At 39.9% G+C, this 20,297-nt stretch overlaps 1 protein-coding gene across 2 annotated transcripts in view; it reads right to left on the reverse strand.

Moving 5' to 3' along the window:
• TMEM196 (transmembrane protein 196) overlaps window positions 1–18,651 on the reverse strand; it is a 43,847-nt gene extending 25,196 nt beyond the window's left edge. Inside the window, exon 1 of one of the 2 annotated variants that reach the window (XM_075828671.1) lies at window positions 17,968–18,651. In XM_075828671.1, coding sequence (XP_075684786.1) covers window positions 17,968–18,120 — 153 coding nt within the window. In that variant the 5' untranslated portion in view covers window positions 18,121–18,651. Of the gene's footprint in view, window positions 1–17,949 lie in introns of both variants that reach the window. The other variant, XM_075828670.1, reaches the window with a different exon arrangement.
• Between the last annotated feature and the right edge of the window lie 1,646 nt (window positions 18,652–20,297).

Below are 20,297 nucleotides of genomic sequence, written 5' to 3' on the forward strand. Positions count from 1 at the left end.
GGCTTTAATTTTTTATCTTAACACTGTTGCCATAGTGACTCTTCTGTTATTTGTCCAGGCCAGCCTCCTGGGTTGATGTTTCATCCCATATGACTGCTGCAGCCAATCACAGGCTGCAGCGGTCACTTGGGCTGCAGCATCATCCCAGGAGGCCGGACTGCACGGATAACAGAGGGACACGTTGCCATGACAACGGCATGGGGTATGTATAGAGGTTTTTTTTTTTTTTCAAGCGCTGGTTTCCGGAACAGAAATTTTGCCTGAAAGCCTGCGCCACAATTTGGTGCGGTTTTTCTGGCGGAATTCACTGCTGGTTCTAGGTCTGATACGCTGCGTACTTTTACGCAGCGTATCCAAACCGGGGAAATCCAGTCTTATGTCTACAGACCAGAAGACTGAAAAATCAAGCAGAAGTAGAGATATCTGGAGTGCCCAAGGAAATTGCATTAAACTTTAAAAAATTCTATGCACTAGAATGTATTTGTTTCAATGTGACACTAAGAGGGCCGTTTATAGTAAAGAGATCGAAAGCTTAAAACCTGGAGCCAATATGGTCCAAAAAAAGAGCTCGCTAATTAAACCAATGGCAGCCTGAAATCCTCAGGAATCCTTCCGTTACCATCTTTGCTGTCTCATATGCTCACATGTACATTTATGTCTTTTATGTCAGTATTCCAGACCGTACAACTTTATTATTTTTGCTGAATGAGGCCTTGTTTTTTTGCAGTACATGTTGTACTTTCTATTTTTACCATTTTAGGGTATGTTTACATTAGAGTTGAATTTTTATTAATTTACTTTTGGGACTATTAGCAGAAAAACTGGCAATTCCTCTATTTTTTCCCCTTTTTTGTTTTACCCGGTTCATCACTGACCTAAACGAATTGCATATATTTAAAGTACAGGTTATTATGCAAAAAATATAGACTCCTGTAAGTGCTCATCCCCTAAGCAGGAACTGTAATTTACAGCTCCTGAACTTAGAGCGGTCTGCTGAATACAGCTGGGATCCTCTTCGATCGCGTCACTGGAAACCCGGTGACGCGATCGAAGACCGGGGAGTCCCTCTGCAGTCAGCCCTGCGGACCCAGAAAGGACCCTAGGGCTGTCTGTTCAGTTTGCCTGCTGTTAGGGCACACCAGGTGCTGCCCTAACAGAAGCCTGAGTATACAATACTAGAGTATACTAATACATTTTAAGTAAAAAATAACGTTGTAAATAAAGTTATCCCTTAATGGGATTTAAAAAGAATGTAACAAAAAAAATAATAAATAAAAAATGTTGTTGTCCCCAAAAAGGTCATTATTATGCATAACATATATTTTATTGCCCCTACATTACATAAAAACACAAAACCTACACATATTAGCTATCTACACGACCGTAATAACCTGAGAAATTAATTTAACAGGTTATTTAGCGTGAAACATGAATGGGATAAAAAATAAACAAAAAATACCGAAAATCACATTTTCCTATAATCATGCTGTAAAAATAAATATAACTTACACAGTGAATTTTTCTACCCCGAAACTGTGCGAAAAAAAAATACAATTTCTCCCGCATAAAATAAAGGCCATACAGTCACGACAATGAAAAAATAAAAAAGTTATGTCTGCTGAAATGCAGAGAGGCAAAAACTTAGACAATTTAGCTGGTCATTAAAGGGGTTTTCCCATCTTGGACATTTATGGCATACCCACAGGATACCTCTGGGACCAGCACCTATCTCTAGAACAGGGCCCCATAAACCCGTTCTAGCTTACTCGACTCCCGCTGCCTCTCGGCCACATCCTGGTTACGTGGTTGGGAGTTACGGAAACTTTCGAGCTTGCTAAGCTGTACTGTTTCCGTAACTCCCATAGAAGTGAATGGGAGTTACGGAAACAGCGTAGCACGGAAAGAGCCATAAATGTCCAAGATGGAAAAACCCCTTTAAGGCCTTTTTAGGCCCGGTCATTAAGGGTTAAACAAATGTGTTGTGCGCAGTTTTTTTTTATTTATACAAAACTTTATTTTTAGATTGAAATTGTATTGTCCCATATAGGGACTATAACTTTACATTTTATTTATTTTTATTTTACAATATACTGTTATACTTCTGCATACTGACATATTGTGCCTGTGCATAAAAATATGCACTGGCACCTCTAAGGGCACACTTCAAGTACATATTCGTCATGGTCAAGAACAAACTAAAGAGGATTTTCGGTTTAATGTAAATGTTAATACAGCTAAATCAGCATAAAAACGTTCTAAAATGCTTTGTGTTTCAATTCATCACCATTTTCAAAATCTCTGATTGCTGTAATTGAATGGAAACCCCAGGCTAAAAACTTGATCATGTCCTTTTGACACAGTTGCACAGCTCATTTATCATTTTAGAGGTCTCTAAAGGTCTATTTACAAAATGCAGTCAAATTGTGGTTTTTTTCTTCAGCAAACGCCTTATGGTCGCAATGTGTGAATAGTTCCTAAGGCTAGGAAAATATCTAGAGTTTTATTGCTTACTACAAATAATTGCTCTGAAATCACTGTCCATAGAATTGCATTGAGTAGCTTAAAAATTTCTTCAAAAGTGCTGGAATCAAGCGTGTTGCTAGCGATTTTTTTTCTTTAACATTACAAGCTAGCATTTCTGAGCAGTTTTAAAAAGTGGTAGCTACTTTTTTCCTTTAAAGAGTAACATGAGAATAGCTCGGAAATCTCATCAAATCTCCAGAAAATTGTTTGTTAAGGTTTTAATTACTATGTATAAAAATGTCTTACTATTATGTAGCCCTACACATGGCTCGTGTGCCTGTGTCTGGCCATGATCAGGACAGGTTTTTAGCCCCTTTAATAGCTAGCAAGTTCTCTCTACTGACAACCAAACAGCTTGTAATTTTCTATCTATCTCTACTCTGCCCCATATTGTAATGAATGGAGTGTGCAACCTGCAAGTAAATAAAGCTAATAAATATCAGAGAGCACTCATTTATTAATTCTAGATTAGAGACTAGAGATGAGTGAATCAATTCTACATGAATCAAATTAAAAAAATTTGCCAAAAGTTTGGATTTGGCGAAATCCAAAACTTTAGGTATCTGCGGCTCACGAATTGCGGCAAGATGCCGGCCTACCATTTGACAGATTAGAAAAAGGATCCCATGACCTCAGATGGGATTCCCCATAATGCTCGGGAATTAGTCTTACCCAAAATGCATGGTGGTTAATCCTTCCTTCTAGCTGTAAAGGATCTGCCAGGCACTACGTCTGTGGATACTCCCAGGATTAATCAGTCGACACCTGAGGCCAGACCTCTTAGACTGACACCGGCTCCCACCAATCAGGGTGGCAGGCTCAGGAGTGGGAGAGCCTATCGCGGCCTGGTCAGTCGGAGTTAGCTCCGTCCCCTGTCCATTTATACCTGCCGTTTTCTCTTCCTCATTGCTTGTGATTCTTCTTGGATTCCTGGCCCCACTGCTGCCTTGCTCCAGCCTGCTTCTGCCTTGCTTCAGTTCCCGCTTATCCTGCTTCGATCTGCCCCTGGCTTGCTTCCTGCTCCGTGCTCTGCGTTTGTATACTCCACTACATCCTGATCCTGACTGGCTCGTTCACCACTCCGTTTCCTCACGGTGTTCCGTGGGCTACTGCCCCTTCCCTTGCTTGTTCCCTGTTTGTATCCCCTTGCACTTAGTCAGCGTAGGGACCGCCGCCAAGTTGTACCCCGTCGCCTAGGGCGGGTCGTTGCAAGTAGGCAGGGACAGGGCGGTGGGTAGATTAGGGCTCACTTGTTCCCTTCACCTCCTTCCTGCCATAACACTAGCACAGTCAATCATGAGGGTTATAGGTGGATGACATTACTCAGAAGCCGAGCGGGTGCCATAGCTGCCGGGTCTCTGCTGTGCTGCACAGTGGGGACCCAGCAGGAATGCATGTGATCAGAAAAATTTCTGATCACAAGCATTTAACCCCTCAGAAGCCGGTGTCAGATGTGACCACCGGCATCTGAGGGTTTTTTACTGCCCCCTTTGCTTCCAGGATGGTCACCGGTTCTCGCGCGACGGGATCGTGGGAGCCGGTGTACTCCTATTGCAGCTGGGAGCCTTGTTAATGCTCCCATGCCTGCTATAGGAAGATTGCTATTGAAACCTGCCTGTGGCAATAGCAATGCAGTGATTTTGCCATAGACTGCAATATTGTGATATTGCAGTCTATGGCATAAGCATTCTAATGATCGCACCTTCAAACCCCCATGGGGGCTAAATAAAAGTGTAAAAAAAGGTTTTAAAAATATAAAAAAAATATAAAAATTCAAATCAACCCTCTTTCCCTAGATCACATATAAAAATAAATAAATAAACAATAATAAACATAAACGTATTAGGTATCCCCATATCTGAAAATGCCCGAAATATAAAAACATTGAACTATTTATCCAATACGGTGAACGTCGGAGCGGGAAAAAAGGTAAAAATGGCTGAATCGCGATTCTTTTGCCACTTCAATCCCCCCCAAAAATTTAATAAAAAATCAAAATGCCCGACATTCCCCAAAATGGTATTAATAAAAACGACATCTTTCCACGTACAAAAAGATGCCTTACACAGCTCTGTAAACAGAAATAATTTTTTTTTTCAGGGGTCACAATATGGCGATGCAAACGAAAATTAGTCTGGTCCTAAAAGGGTTAAAGAGATGGAAAGGTTTTGATAAAGTCCTATAAGATGTCAGCGAGTCAACACAAGTTTTCAGGGCAATTCACGGCAAATTTATTCAGACCAAAACTGACGAACGATTTGATAGGATCAGAGCAGAAACCAATTTCCGGAAAATCGCTTATATACACTTAAATTGACACACTGAGGAGTATATCTTAGGCTTCGTTCACACCTGCGTTGGTGTGTTCCATTGTTCTGCTCCATCAGAGGAGCAGAACAAGGAAATAACGGAACCAACGCTTCCGGTGCACAACGTATACCGATGGAACCCATTGACTTTAATGGGTTCTGTCGGCTTTCCGTCAGGGTGTCCGTAAGTTTACCGGATGCAGTAGCGTAGCATGCTAGACTATTGTTTCCAGTAAACTCCGGCAAACCTTGTGCAACGGAGGCCACTGACGGAACATTCGACGCAGATGTGAAATTAGCCTTAGCTGGTTTTTAAGTGGATCACTGTAAATACGCCTTAAAGAAGCACTCCAGAATCTTTTATTTTTTTGCCTGTATAGTGCAGCATAGGGTATTATTAAAAAATAATAATGGGGCTCTTGTGTAGGCCTTGTGTATACCTGTTTTAGTGGATGTGCCATCTGATATGGTTCCCCTAATGCAGCCTACATTTCCAATAATGCTTCTGGCTCACGGGGCACACGGGTTGGAATCTCATCACACTGCACTTGCTATACTCTTAGTCCTATCTAAAACTTCTGTCTTCACACTGCAGAGCCTCAGTATAATCTATGTAATGCAACTTAAGTCTGTCTCCTCTGCCTCTTGCTACTGATAGATTTCTCTCTGGCAGCTCTTATAAACAGAAACAGGAGGCAGGGGAGAGCAGTGTGAAAGCATTTCATAGAAATATAGTGATCTTTCCCTGCACATATCACTTGCAGACAGTATAGACAGATATGTGAGAAGTTTTATTACTCTTCAGATAAATATTGTAGGAACTCACCTATTATATCACTGCACTTCTGATACCTTAGATAGCAGCACTATATGCATGGGGGCATACAGAGGATCAAGGAGGGTGGAGCTGGGTAGGTAAGAGAGGGGAGTGGAGGTGTCTCAGAGCTGCCAGGAAGGATTTGATAGGTGATGATGTAATCCTGTAGCTCACACGGGAGATTGACCTCCTGTCTACACATGAGACCATCGTCTATATTTGGGGTCAGACTGAGATCACATGAGACAGCTCCCCATAATGAAAGGGCTCAAAATGTATAGCAGCTACAGAGCTGGGAAGAATAATATCGACCCTGCTAGAATATTGCTGATGAGTTAGCTTGATATATCAAATCAAATAAATTTGCCAGGGTGCTTATTCTTGATAAAGCAAACTCTAACTACAACAGCACACAAGAGATAAAGAAATGTGTCCATGGGGAAAATGTATAAACCAAATAAATCCCTATTTACTCCTTCGCATGACCGCTGGTTCTACTAGCCAGGCCCCTTGTCCTTCACATCATTTTCATTACATTAATGACTTTTATTGTTATTCCTAATTGCCCAGTATTGTCCTTTTTCTTATTTTAATCTATTTTAACGATCTCCCCCTGATCTTTTACTTAGAGTGGAGCTGCAATTATTTTATTTTCTTCTGAGGCATAACTACCAAATCACAAGTAGCTTCAGTTGCAGCCTCTTTACCTTCACAATGTTCTTATGTGTGTACCTTTGTCATTCTCCATCTTATGCCACAAAAGCCTATTATGATTAGTGAGATCAATCACATATCTGATAATAGAAGGTGGTACGAACTCCAAAAGGTTCCAGCTGCTCTGTATTTCCAATTTACACTATAATAAAAGTCTTTACAGCTTTTCAGGCATGGATATGGAGCACAGCGCAATCGGAATAAATAGCGTGACGCTTACTGCAGTAGTTAAAAAAAACTTTACATTAGATAAAATCAAAATGCACTATACATTTTCTATGTAGTGAAGTAATCAACCACCAAAGTCACATTTATATGTTAAAGTCTAGCTCCAGTTACTTTGAATGCCAGCTCATCTGTACAAAGTTTAATACTGATGTTGGGAAGTGCTGTTGGGAAACTTTGCAGGCAAGTTTTAGGGTTTAGTAATTCTTTATGGTGATTTTCTTCACCCTAATTGTGATTTGACAGGTGAAAGGTTTGTGGTTCTGGATTCCATGGCCTCTTGGAATGGATAGCAGTAGGCTTGTGGTAATTTTACTGATGGTGGACCAATTACACTAGTTATAAAGTTTCAATTGTAATTACTAGTCGGTGTTCCTAGGTAAAATTATACTAGCGGGAAATAAGTAAGTGTAATGGCAGACCTATACTCGAAACAGTGGTTCACAATTCATGGTATGGGTACGCGCCTCTGGTCTAGGGGGTACGCAGCAAGGTATCCAGTAGGACAAGCTGTCTCCACACATTATGGTACTATCGCAGGTCTTTGTGATTATCGGAGAATCGTGGCAATCCCATGATAACACTGTTGTATGTGGGGACAGATTATGCAGAAAATCTCCACTTCTTCCTCCAGTGATGTGAGCAGAGAGCAGGGTGAAAAAATGTCTCCCTCCTCGTAGATCCATCCTGGCCTGCAGAAGAAGGACTGAGGACAGTTCTTGCTGTGGAAGTACGTCTGTGTTTCTATATGTGTATGCGTGTATACATGTGTACTTAGGTGTATATGTATTTGAATGTACGGAAGTTTGTTCGTTTTTTTTCCACACGTCACAATTTTGTTCCCTTCTTTTCTGGCACAATTTTTGCAAAACTGCAGTAAAAATGTGATAAATTTGCAGCCCTAACACTGATTTTTATGAGGCATAATGGGTTATTCCTGCTATAGACATTTAACGTCTGATTAGTGGGAGCCTGATCACTGGTACATCCACCGACTGTCAGAACGGGGGTCTATTGACACTCACTTTTGTCGTGCATGAATGGAGAGTGGCAGAAACAGCCTTCATTGGACCCCCATTCTGATATGTCAGGGTCCCAGCGTCAGACTCCCACCTATCAAACATTTATGGCATTTCCTGGGATGGGTAGTGGCATTAATTGTATTTGAGGAGGGTGCCGTTATTAATTGTACTTGGGGAAGGTGATGGCGTTAATTTTACTAGGGATAGATGATGGCATGAATTGTATTGAGGTAGTGGCACTAATTGTACTGTATGTAGGTGGTGGCATTAATAGTACTGTATTTAGACGGCAACATTAATTGGCAACATTAATTGGCAATATTATTTGAACTGTAAATGGCGGTATTAATTGCACACCGGGTGGTGACATTAATTGTATTGTGTGTGGCTGCATTAAATGTACTGTAGGTGGCGACATTATTTGTACTGTGGATGGCGGCATAAATTCACCACTAAATAGCTGCATTTATTGTACTGTGGATATTGGCATTAAATGAGCACTGACATCATATGGCATTGATTGGACACTGAATGGCAGCATAAATCAATTAATAATTGTATTGGGGGTATTAATTGTGCACTGTATTATGGTACTTAAAGAGGCTGTCCACTACTAGGGATGTCATGATACCAGAATTTGGACTTCGATACCGATACTTCGTTTAGTATTGCGATTTCGATACCAATTTTGATACTTTGCCAACAGTAATAAAAATAAAAAAAATTTCTTCCGTTTTCTGATGTGAGGCGCGACGTGTGATGAATTTTGAATGCGCCTCACATTAATAGTAATTAATCCCATCCTGTTTCTCAGTCATAATGGGTTAATGTGTGAGGTACATGATGGGGTTAATTACTATTAATGTGAGGAACATGGAGGGTAAATTCATCGCACCTCGCGCCTCACATTAATAAGTGATAGAAAGCAGTGTTTATTTCATTTTTTTTACAGCGTACACATCATAAATGATGCAAAAAAATTGTTGTGCGCGCCATTACTGAATGTGTATATTTTATGTATTGAGACTTATTTTAATGTTTATTGTAAAAAAGGCGTATGTGTATTATTTTTTAATTTAACAATACTTTGTTTTTACTTTATTTTTAAACTTTAATGTACTGACATATATCAGATATGTGCCAGTACATTAGCCTGTGGACGGATAGCACACAGGCTGTTGTTAGGACATGCCTCAGCATGCCCTAACAACAAGAAATATGGTAAGACAGCCCTGGAGTCCGTCAATAGACCATGGGCTGTCTGCCCATATATGGTATGGCCCTCGATCGCGTCACAGGAATTCCCTGTGACGCGATCCAGGGGCATCCCCCCTTCTCATTTTCTCCTGAATGCTGCAGTCCGCTGTGATCGCAGCATTCAGGGGAATAACGGCGGAGATGAGAGGTTTCTCTGATCTCCGCCGCTATAGAACGGGGCTGCGGCTGTGTAATACAGCCATTGCCCCGCTCCTGACAGGAAGTGCGCGCGCGGTCAGCATGAGGTGATGCGGCCGGCGCTGCACTAATGAGCAGCGGTTCAGGCACTGAAGACAGAACATGGGGGTGTTTTGTAGTGCGCCCGCCATGTTCTGTCTTCAGTGCCGCCGCTAATTAGTGCAGCGGCGGCCGCATCGCATCATCCTGACCCCGCGGCACTAAATATCAGGACTCCGGAGCGGAGCAATGGCTGTATCACACAGCTGCAGCCTCGCTCTCATATATTCATGTATTACTATACTGAGCTGTGCGGCTGCGCAGCGAAGTATCGAAATACAGGAAATAGTGGTATTGAACCGTTTAGGGATGCAGGGTATCGAAACAGTATCGAAGTTTCGATGCATCGTGCATCCCTATCCACTACTAGACAAATGATGACCAGCGGATAGGTCATCAGTACATGATCTGTGGGGGTCCGACACCCGGAGCCCGCACCATTAAGCCGCTCCGGCTGCCTCCGAGCACCGGATGTACATACCGGAAGCAGTTGGCTCTGGCCACTCAATAGTGGCTGAGCTGCAGTACTGCAGCTCTGCTCCTATTCAAGTAAATAGATATGTACGGAGCCAACGGCTTCCGGCTCCGTACATCGCGTAATGGGCCATAACATCCGGTGCCCGGAGGCAGACGGAGCGGCTTAATGGTGTGGGGTTTGGGTGTCGGGCCTGCACCAATGATATACTGATGACCTATTCGGTGGATAGGTCATCAGTTGTTCAGTAGTGGACAACCCCTTTAATAGGCATTGTATGGCAGTATTAATTGGAGAAACTGTAAATCTCCACATTGACTGAGTGACATTTCTCTTGTGTTGCTTTTTACCTATCACATTTTATTATTTGTGATTGATTTATCCATAAATTTGCACTAATGGCAACATTGCAGTGTAATATGCTGCCAGCTAAGTATATCCACTTTCTGATTTCTATGGAATGTAGTCTTGAGGGTACTTGATCCAAATTTCTTTTGAGGGGGGAACTAAGCTCCGAAAGGTGGAGAAATTATACACAAATATTTAGTGTATACATACATATATATATAAAATACTGTTTATAGGCTTCAAATGAAATTGGTCCTAGTGTGTATTTAAAATACTGTACAAAGCTAAGATTGTGATCTCCATTGGGGACTTGGGCTGGTAACAATATCTTTACAGCACTGCGGAATATGTTATCAATTTATATGAGTAAGCAAACATACATATAAGATAGCTAAGGAGATAGATAGCATGATGTAGCTGATTTGCCATTTTATGACAGTTATGTCAAACAACACTCTTCTACATTGGAAAAACAGCCCTGAAATGCATATACATATCTAGGCCAATAGATAGACATGATATAGATAGATGGATGGATGGATGGATGGATGGATGGATAGATAGATAGATAGATAGATAGATAGATAGATAGATAGATAGATAGATAGATAGATAGATAGATAGATAGATAGATAGATAGATAGATGTGTTTGGATGATTACCTTTATCATATGTAAGGGACATTTAAATTTATTGTAAGGTATTAGAAAAAATCAGAGGCAGTACACAAGAAAGACAAAAAGTAGCATAATAGTAAAGTTATTGCTCAGTTATCATGCCACATTGTAAATCAATTAGGAGTGGGAGCAATGCCTTGACTGGTCGTTTCAGAGTACTTTGCTCAGTAAATTATACACTTCTATTCAAACCACATTGCATTACAAGGAATTTTACAGTCCAGATTTTTTCAAAGCTTTTCTTCAGTAGTCACATGAATAGCTAAAGACACATTTCCCAGCTTACGCTAAGGCTGTGGACAAAAACAGATCATTATCTACCGAGACGTTTATATTTCAGCTTTCTGAAAATATGTACAGAATAAAAAGAACAGTCCAGTACTTCCAAATTCTTAAAACCACATCTACCTTATTCATAAGGGACAGGCGAAGGTCATTTCTGTCCACAGGTTTGCCTGTACAGTATTTCTATGTCATAAAACCATTTCCTTTTATAGGATAACTACACCTTAAATTAAATTTCTGTATACTCCATATAAAATATTAAAGGGATTCTGTCACCAGAAATTGCCCTATAAAAGCAGCAGCACAGTAAGATAGTGTAGCCTCACCTGAATATAATGCTGTTTTCCATTTTCAGATGCGTAAATATAAGTTTATTCGTAATAAGCATTTTGGATCAATGAGAGCGTCGCCCTTGCTCCAAACAGCTCTACGTACCTGCCTTCTTTCTATGATTGACAGGACCACTGAAGCTTCACGGGTCGAATTGGCTCTACTGCGCATGCGTCAATTAAGTCACACTACGCACGGATTAGTGTGATGTAATTGGCGCATACACATTAGAGCCAATTTGACCCCTGAAACTTCAGTGACCCTATCAATAAAGAGAATTAAGGGGGAAGGGACAGACTGGGGAGAGAATGTAGAGCTGTTTGGAGCAACGGTGACGCCCTCATTGATCCAAAATGCACTTTTGCATATTACGAATAAACTTATATCTGAAAAAGGAAAACAGCAATATATTCAGGTGAGGCTACACTATCTTACTGTGCTGCTGCGGCTTTTATAGGGCAACTTCTGGTGACAGAATCCCTTTAAATAAATATATTCAAATCTAACTGAACATCAAGTGTGACTGCAGTTAACCCTAATATTACATTCAACCTATATCAGTCATTTGGGTCCTGAAATGTGAATATTTTTTTATTTTTATTTTAAATATTTTTAAAGTAGGAGGTGGGGGGTCATATCATGAAGGTTTAATATAATCCATATTTGAGTAATACCTGCAATTAAATGCTGTTGTTATGCTCTAGAATTCTTGGCTAGAGAAAACAGAGTAGATATATGTGCCCCATTTAATTAAAAATATTTCTTTGTTCTCAAGGGAGCATTCCGATTCAAGCTTCTCCTGCAAAATTTGTTGTTTTCATACATTCCTGATATGCACCATCAGTTTTTGCTGCCAGCAAAATCTTAAAAACTATAAATGGAACTTTTTCTTTTGAATAATGAAAAATATATGGCCAATAATCTTAAAGGAAGCCTTGTCCAGTATGAGACTATGTTTTTGTCTGGCTGTGTTACATGTATATGCTATAGTATGTGGGGTAATTAGGAAACTCATATTGCAACACAGGCAAACTGAACACTCGGGCGATCAGGAACTGCCTGATGGCCCATAAAATTGGGGGGAGGCACAACTATCTAAGAACTGCACCAATTTTCATAGATGCTTTATACTTATTTCTCATCAGAGGCCTAAATGATTAGCTGTGTGAAGAGAAGTAGGGGATTTAGACAAAAAAAAAAGATCTCCAACTCCTATAAAGATATATGGTGCAATTTCCGGGAGCAAACTTAAAAAAAAACATGGAAAAAAAGTCCATAATATAATCACTCTAAAAATTATTTGCTCGTCCTCTGCACTCTTGCACTCTGGGGGGGGGGGGTTGGTTGGGTCGGTGGGTGACTGAGCCACAATGACAATGTGTCCTCTCATGTCAAACACATTTTTTAAGTTAGAATATTCCAGACTTTTGTATAATATTTTTTGGCAGATTGGCATGGTTTAGTAATACCAGGAAAGTTCCAGAAAACTTGTGTAAATGAAAGTGGAAGAGACAAAACAAATAAAAGCTGTATCTTGGTAAGTAGCTATTGACCCTCAAGCAATTCTCACGTCACCCCTGTACTGCAATTTAATGTATGACAATGACAGACAGAACTACTGTACTTTACATACATGTTTCAAGTCACATTACAGAACACGGATTATACACTATAATCTGTTGATAATTAATATGTTGTTGTTTTAAATCAAGAAATCCTGTCACCCAGTAAAAAGCACTCTACATTTTAGATATAATTGACCCTACAGAAACATTAGGCTGGAATAGTCCACAAAAGATGCCGGTTTCATATCCCAAACCCTACATCTGAGTAACCAGAGACATCAAGTTGAAACCTATAGGAGCTACAGATAACTCAGACATTGTTTGCCACTATGGTTTTTATTACTAAAATAAAACAAGACGTAACTGTGTTGTGTTGAATAGGCAGTAGGGGTCTCGCCGTTTCCACCCACTTCTATATAGCCAAACCATTGATTACTATAGTTACTGTATACATCCATAAGTGCTTCCTGTGTTTTACCCCTAGAAAACTTATTCCAAAATGTCTAGTCATTAAGACTACAATAAGGGCAAGAAATAATTAAAGTAATATAAAGAAAGGTTGACCTTACTCTCATGCAAAGTGGATGTAATAAACGTACTTGTGGCTACGATCATTTTTCCTCTTTTAGGGCATGACCACACGTGGCGGATTTCGTCCGCAACTGTCCGCATCAATGCCGCACAGAATCTGCGTTGCAGATTCTGCTGCGGATCTGCACAAAATGTGCAGTAAATTGATGCGGACTAGCTGCTGCGGACTGCGGGAAAAGTGCTTCCCTTCTCCCTATCAGTGCAGGATAGAGAGAAGGGACAGCACTTTCCCTAGTGAAAGTAAACGAATTTCATACTTACCGGCCGTTGTCTTGGTGACGCGTCCCTCTTTCGGCATCCAGCCCGACCTCCCTGGATGACGCGCCAGTCCATGTGACCGCTGCAGCCTGTGCTTGGCCTGTGATTGGCTGCAGCCGTCACTTAGACTGAAACGTCATCCTGGGAAGCCGGACTGGAGACAGAAGCAGGGAGTTCTCGGTAAGTATGAACTTCTATTTTTTTACAGGTTGCTGTATATTGGGATCGGTAGTCACTGTCCCGGGTGCAGAAACAGTTACTGCCGATCGCTTAACTCTTTCAGCACCCTGGACAGTGACTATTTACTGACGTCTCCTAGCAACGCTCCCGTCATTACGGGAGCCCCATTGACTTCCTCAGTCTGGCTGTAGACCTAGAAATACATAGGTCCAGCCAGAATGAAGAAATGTCAAGTTAAAAAAGCAAGACGCATCCGCAGCACACATAACATGTGCATGACAGCTGCGGACTTCATTGCGGAAATTAGAATCTCCATTGAAGTCAATGGAGAAATTCCGCCATGAGTCCGCCACTGCTCCGCAACAGACAGAGCATGCTGCGGACACCAAATTCCGCTCCGCAGCCTATGCTCCGCAGCGGAATGTTACGCATCGTCTAAACGAACACTTCTAAATAGAAGTGGAAGTCAATGCAGAAACGGCTCCGCTGCGGATTAACGCTGCGGAGTGTCCGCAGCGGAATTTAAGTGAAATTCCGCCACGTGTGAACCCAGCCTTAAGGCTGTATCTGTCCGCATGGTTTTGACCCTGTTTAAAAGGGTTTTCCAAGTTATTTAAAAAATTGGAAAACCGCTTCCGTTCCTCCCTGCAGCTGTATATTGACATAGCTGCAGTGATTACGTGCCCGTATACCCATGTGATCAGTAAAGCCAAGCACTAGCCTTGGTTGATCCTGTGCCGTATACCTACTGAGACCAGCGATCATGTTTGTATACCAGTGCATCATCGCTTCAGCTATGTTAATACACAGCAGCTGGGAGGAACGGAAGTGGCGGCGCTGAAACGACAGGGATCCGTGAGTTGAGAAATGGCTCTTTTTTTTTTGCATCCCTCCTACATTGGCCATTTTTTTTAGATCACTCAGAAAACCTCTTTAGAGACTACAACCCTGTCCATTGCTACCAACAATTACTTATTCCTACACTTTTTCCACCCTAGTTTTTGTCTACGCTATCCAGAATATGAACTACTGGACAACCAACAAGCATTAAAGCCCTGGAGCTAACAGAATACCAATGCGCTAAACAATTGTCGCAGCAAAAGGGGGTGTTCTAAGTAAAACATGCGGGGGAGTTTAGTTTCTCTGTGTAACTCTAAACCAGGTTCTTGACAGTGTATTCCAGTTGTAGACTGCTTCCATATACCAAATTCACAATAACATTAATAAATGGACAAATCCATTTTTTTTGTATTTTGAAACTATTGTGTTAGAAATAGTCTATTCTTTTAAATGAAAATGATATCATCCAACAGCTCATATAACAGGGTAACGTAAGTAATAAAAGTCCCCGTGGGAAAGTACATATTGATGAGCAGCAAATGCAATTTTCTTTTCTCAAATATAGGAAATGAAAGATTACTACTTGAAATAGTTGAGTTCAAGTTATCATTTTTCAGTTATCATGTCTCTGTACTGAAACGCATAATGGCAATAAGACCTCACCCTGTTAAAGTGCAAAGGTGCAAGCAATGAACAATGCTACTGACACAATTGGAGGTTTCTCTACACACAATGCATACTATTAATATCTAGTGAATCTTTTTTTAATACTAGGGGCTTATATATAAAGTCCTCTTATGGCTCAATACAATCTCCAAATTGTAGGACGTTACAATACAACACCCATACCAGCCTTTGGGACTTCAATGTATCAACATATGCCTCCCATTTCATATATATATATATATATATATATATATATATATATATATATATATATATATATAGGATTCATACTGAGTATATATGGAAAAAGAAATGTGGCATGATCCATCGGATGATGGGCAACGGAGATATTCCCCCATTAGAAGCATTTGTACTGTACGGAGGCACTATATGGCGGCATTTGGAGTGCCTATGTCTCTGTAGAACAGAGCTATAGAGATATTTCATGCCACCATAAAAGATTTCGTGCACGTGGCCCTGGCATACACATGAGTCATAAGACACAAACTAAAGTTTGCTACATTGGATGGAAAATGAATATATTATTAATAGAGATGAGCGAATTGATTCCAAACTAATCAAATTCGATACAAATTTCCCAAAAGTTTTGGATTTGTCAAAATCCCAAACTTTTGGGTATCATGGCACACGAATCGGCAAAATGGCAGCCGCCAGCTGCAATTTTACAGGTCAGAAAAAGCAAGAGGGGGAAGAGGAGATAAAAAAAAACATAGTCACCTTGTCTCCCATAGCGAAGCGTCACTGCCGACTTCCTGAGATGACGTAATTTTCCCTGTTTGACTCTCTGATGTTTTCTAGGACTGTATCCAACTTGGATACAGTCCTAGAAGACATCAGAGAGTGAGAGAGGGCATTCGGGGCATTTGTGATTCACAGCGAATTTATTCAGACCAAATCGAGTTGGACAGGCGATTTGATAGAATCGCTGTCTAAACGAATTTCAGGAAATTTGCTCATCTCTAATTATTAAATAACAAACTGCAAATTCACTTTACCACCACAAAATCAAGAGAGACGAATATAAATATATACTTAAAATAAAAAATGAAGGGATTAGACACTTTCAGAATTGCAATACACCAAATGAAGATGGATGGATTAAATATTGCTCAATTCACTTATACCCCAAGTTATAAAATACCTTCTTGTCTAAAAGAGTTCTTTACATAAATACAAAAATGGGCTCCACTGCATTTCAGTTTCTTACGTAATAGGCAGGATCTCATTGTTTACACTAACGTAGACCCACCCAAGCAAAAAGTGACAGCACATTTCTTTCCATATAACATCGGCTGAGCATTATTATTAAAGTGTACCTCCACTTTCAGTGAAAAACGACTATAGTGCAGAAGTGTGCACTATAATAGTTTTTCTAAATCACTTGTATTAGCTATCTTGCTTCTAGCAGCAGCACGAACTATGTAAACTCCGTGCTCCCGGTTGCTCATAACTCTTCAGTGGGAGACAGAGCGTCCTGCTCGTCTCCATGGCTCCCGTATCGGCCACTAGCGCTATAGAATCCTACAGCACTAATGGCCGCTCTTTAAGCGGGAGTCGTGGAGATGAGCAGGACGCTCTGTCTCCCACAGAAGAGTTATGAGCAGCCGGCAACACAGACTTTACACAGTTCATGCTGCTGCTAGAAGCAAGACAGCTAATACAAGTGATTAAGAAAAACAATTTGAGTGCCCCCGCCTACATTATAATCGTCTTTAACAGAAAGTGGAGGTACGATTTAAAGATAAAGTATCTGACTAGTGTGTTTAGTGATTCTTTTGGGACACTGTAGATCAATCTGTATAACCTGTATTCATACATGTACTCATGGGCTGGCAAGTAGCATTATTTTTCTTCGGTCCTCCTTATAAGTATTCAGTATATAATCATGTGACTCAGCATGGAACCACAGATCTAATAAAAAAATGCTTTTAAAAAATTCAGCACCTATGTTTACTGCCTTACAATACTTAATTAAGTGCCTACCTTATGTCTTAACTCTAAAATATGTATCAGTGACAACATATTGTATGACATATATAAACAGACTAATAAACAGATGGCTTGCTACATATAAACTCTAACATATTGCATTTCCATTTTTCTTCTCACTTGTCTTATACCCAGTCATGACATTCAGTACTCACAGAACAGCCTTTAAATGAAAAATGCGTAAATAAAAATATCTATAAATTGAATCGATTGTTCAAATATAGTTGTCAATCATATGTATTAACTATAACTTCTCATGCATAAAATATGCCCAAAAATTAAATAATAAGAGAATACTTAGAGGCACACATCTATTGCACAATGTTTCTAACATTATTCACACTATATGATACGCTAAAGAGTAAATACAGTCTAAAGATGCCACGCTCATGCAGCAGCTCAGTTACCACCCAAAATGCAAAGGTCACATTCATAAGGTGTTAATTATTGTAGAAGGTAGTAATAATAATATTCTAAACAATGTTGACCAAAGTATTACATGCACTAATACTCACTTTCAATGATACACTATTGTAGTGTTAATTACAAATATAATGTATAATTACCCTAAGCAAAACTATGAGTAATAACAGTGAAAAGTAATGAAGTGACTAACGTACACACGCCCCGCTCCATACCGGAGAAGAGTCTCCCAGCTGTGGTGGTGGATCCGTCCTAGTCCTGACCATAGCAAAAGTGACAGCTCCCACAGCCACACTGGATAAGCCCAGTCCTATCTCCAACACAGAAAGCACCAAGAGGCTTCCAATGATTTGGCTACTGGTGCACATGCTTCTTCAGTCATCATTCCTTTCAGATTAAGCAAGAAAGCCAAGCATTAACCATCAACCTTCAGAGGAGCTTCTTCTTGAATTTTTCTGCTTTGCTCTTATCCAAACTTTTCCCACAAGACATATTATTGATGAATTGCACTCCTAATTTTTTTTAAAAAGAAAAGAAAAACTCCATGTGAAGAATTTAAACTTCAGTATAATGTTATAGGTAATCAGGAAATCATCATCACCATAAGGATCTTCATTGTAGGAGTAGTCGCTGTCCAGAGACCTGAAGCTTCCAATTCACTCTATAGATTAACATTTAGATAGAGTTGCTGTCCAGAGTGCTGAAGCTCCCAATTCACTCTACTGCTCTCCTTTCACATTGAGTAGCTGTCCAGAGTGCTGAAGCATCTGCTTCTCTGCGCAGCTTTTCCTTAACATAAGAAGCTTCATTCAGTTGCCTTCATTAAATCTCCTGTCGACTCCATCTATCACGTACAACCTACACTGGAGTCATTCCTAGTTTGTCTCTTATATCACTATTGCAGACTGAGGTTTTATGTACCAGGCAGGGAGGGCTATTCCATTAGTTAAGATTAGGCACTGCCTAAGGCAACAGAAAGAGGTGGGTGTATCCAGCAGTATGAGGAGACACAGGCAATTTAAAGAGCTGTTCCTCTTGGAATTGTAGAGCCTCTGTGTTAGCAGCAGCAGGGTGGCAGGAGATTTATCCTCTCTGCCTTTATCACAGATATTCAATGTGGAGAGAGAAACTGGTCAGTTTCTAAACAGCTGTATAAGTGCTAGGTTTATAGAACACATCTCATATCAAACTGACTTTAATGTATGGGATCAGCCAGACACATGGTGAATGCTCCAAAAATGTGCTTCCTGAGTATTGATCAGAAGAGCACATGGACAGCAGCTGATGACAGCACAGAAACCTGAAGTGCAGTGAGCTTTACAGAATCATTGTGAACACATCTGCATTCCCTACAATAACCAAATATTAAAGTAAAATGTAAACTGAAGGTGCATGTTTGGAGATGGCATAATGAATATATTAGAGGATGTTATAGCATAAATAACAACTCTCTAATAATTGCCATTCGCTTCTGGAGCAATACAGAGAGATATATTTAATTGTTTAATATAAGGTTAACTGTTAAAATTATATGAAGAGTTACATTACTGCAGGGAATTTCAAGTCACCTACAATCGTGTTACAAATTCATCAGTAGAATGAACTCTAGAATACATGTTTATGTACGGCTTGTATTCTATTGATAGGTCTGCATGGCAACTATGAGAAGTTAAAAAAAAACTTGCCCGAAGCCCTTTAAATTATCATATAAATATCTCCTTGGTAAGAAGGAAATGTCTTTAATAGTAACATTACGGTAGGGCATGGAAATGCAGTTTATGAAAATTGTCTAATGCACAATTTTCTTCTATATACCATTTATATTAATCTTTATCGTTACCAGTAAGAGTAATCTTAGTACTAGTGGAGAAGCTCTCCCTGTTAAGGAACCTATTAGCCTTAGCTGAAAGCCATTGCCAAGAGTGGCTCCCACTCAGACGGACTCGGAGTAACCATTTATTATATGTTGACCCTTCATTTGTGTGGATGCCATGTAATGCTACATTTGCCCTTTAGTAGCCTCCTCTTTCATTTGCAAGTCTATTTTTGAGAATGAGTTTTCAAGTTGGGGCATCCCGTTAAAATTGTTCAGTATCATGTTATTATGCCTAATTAATTTTTGACTTTTCTCTTTTTACCCATTTTCTGTTTCATGAATAAGTCTCTATGATTTAGGAGCTCACTATTTTTTCCTCAACATCGCATTGATTTTGGGTGACATCAACCATTATAGAGTCTTCAGAATTTTGGATTGGATTTATTTTTATTTTATCCAATATTTATAACTATTAACATGTCTTTCTTTTGGAGGATAATTACCTGAGGTTTTTTTTTGTTTTTTTTAAGTTTTACCACAAATTGAGATAATTTTGTTCTTACTTTTTTTTTTTTTTTTACTATCAACAATTCTAATAACGTACACCAAAGAGAAATGTTGAAACTATTTTATCCTTCTGTTCTTAAAAGAATTTTCCAGGGATGTCTTTAACTTGCAAGGGGTTGACAGAGACAATACAAGTCGGGTCAATAATATTCTGTGGAATCT

This window comes from Rhinoderma darwinii, chromosome 5 (genome assembly GCF_050947455.1).
Source record: "Rhinoderma darwinii isolate aRhiDar2 chromosome 5, aRhiDar2.hap1, whole genome shotgun sequence".
NCBI lineage: Eukaryota > Metazoa > Chordata > Amphibia > Anura > Rhinodermatidae > Rhinoderma > Rhinoderma darwinii.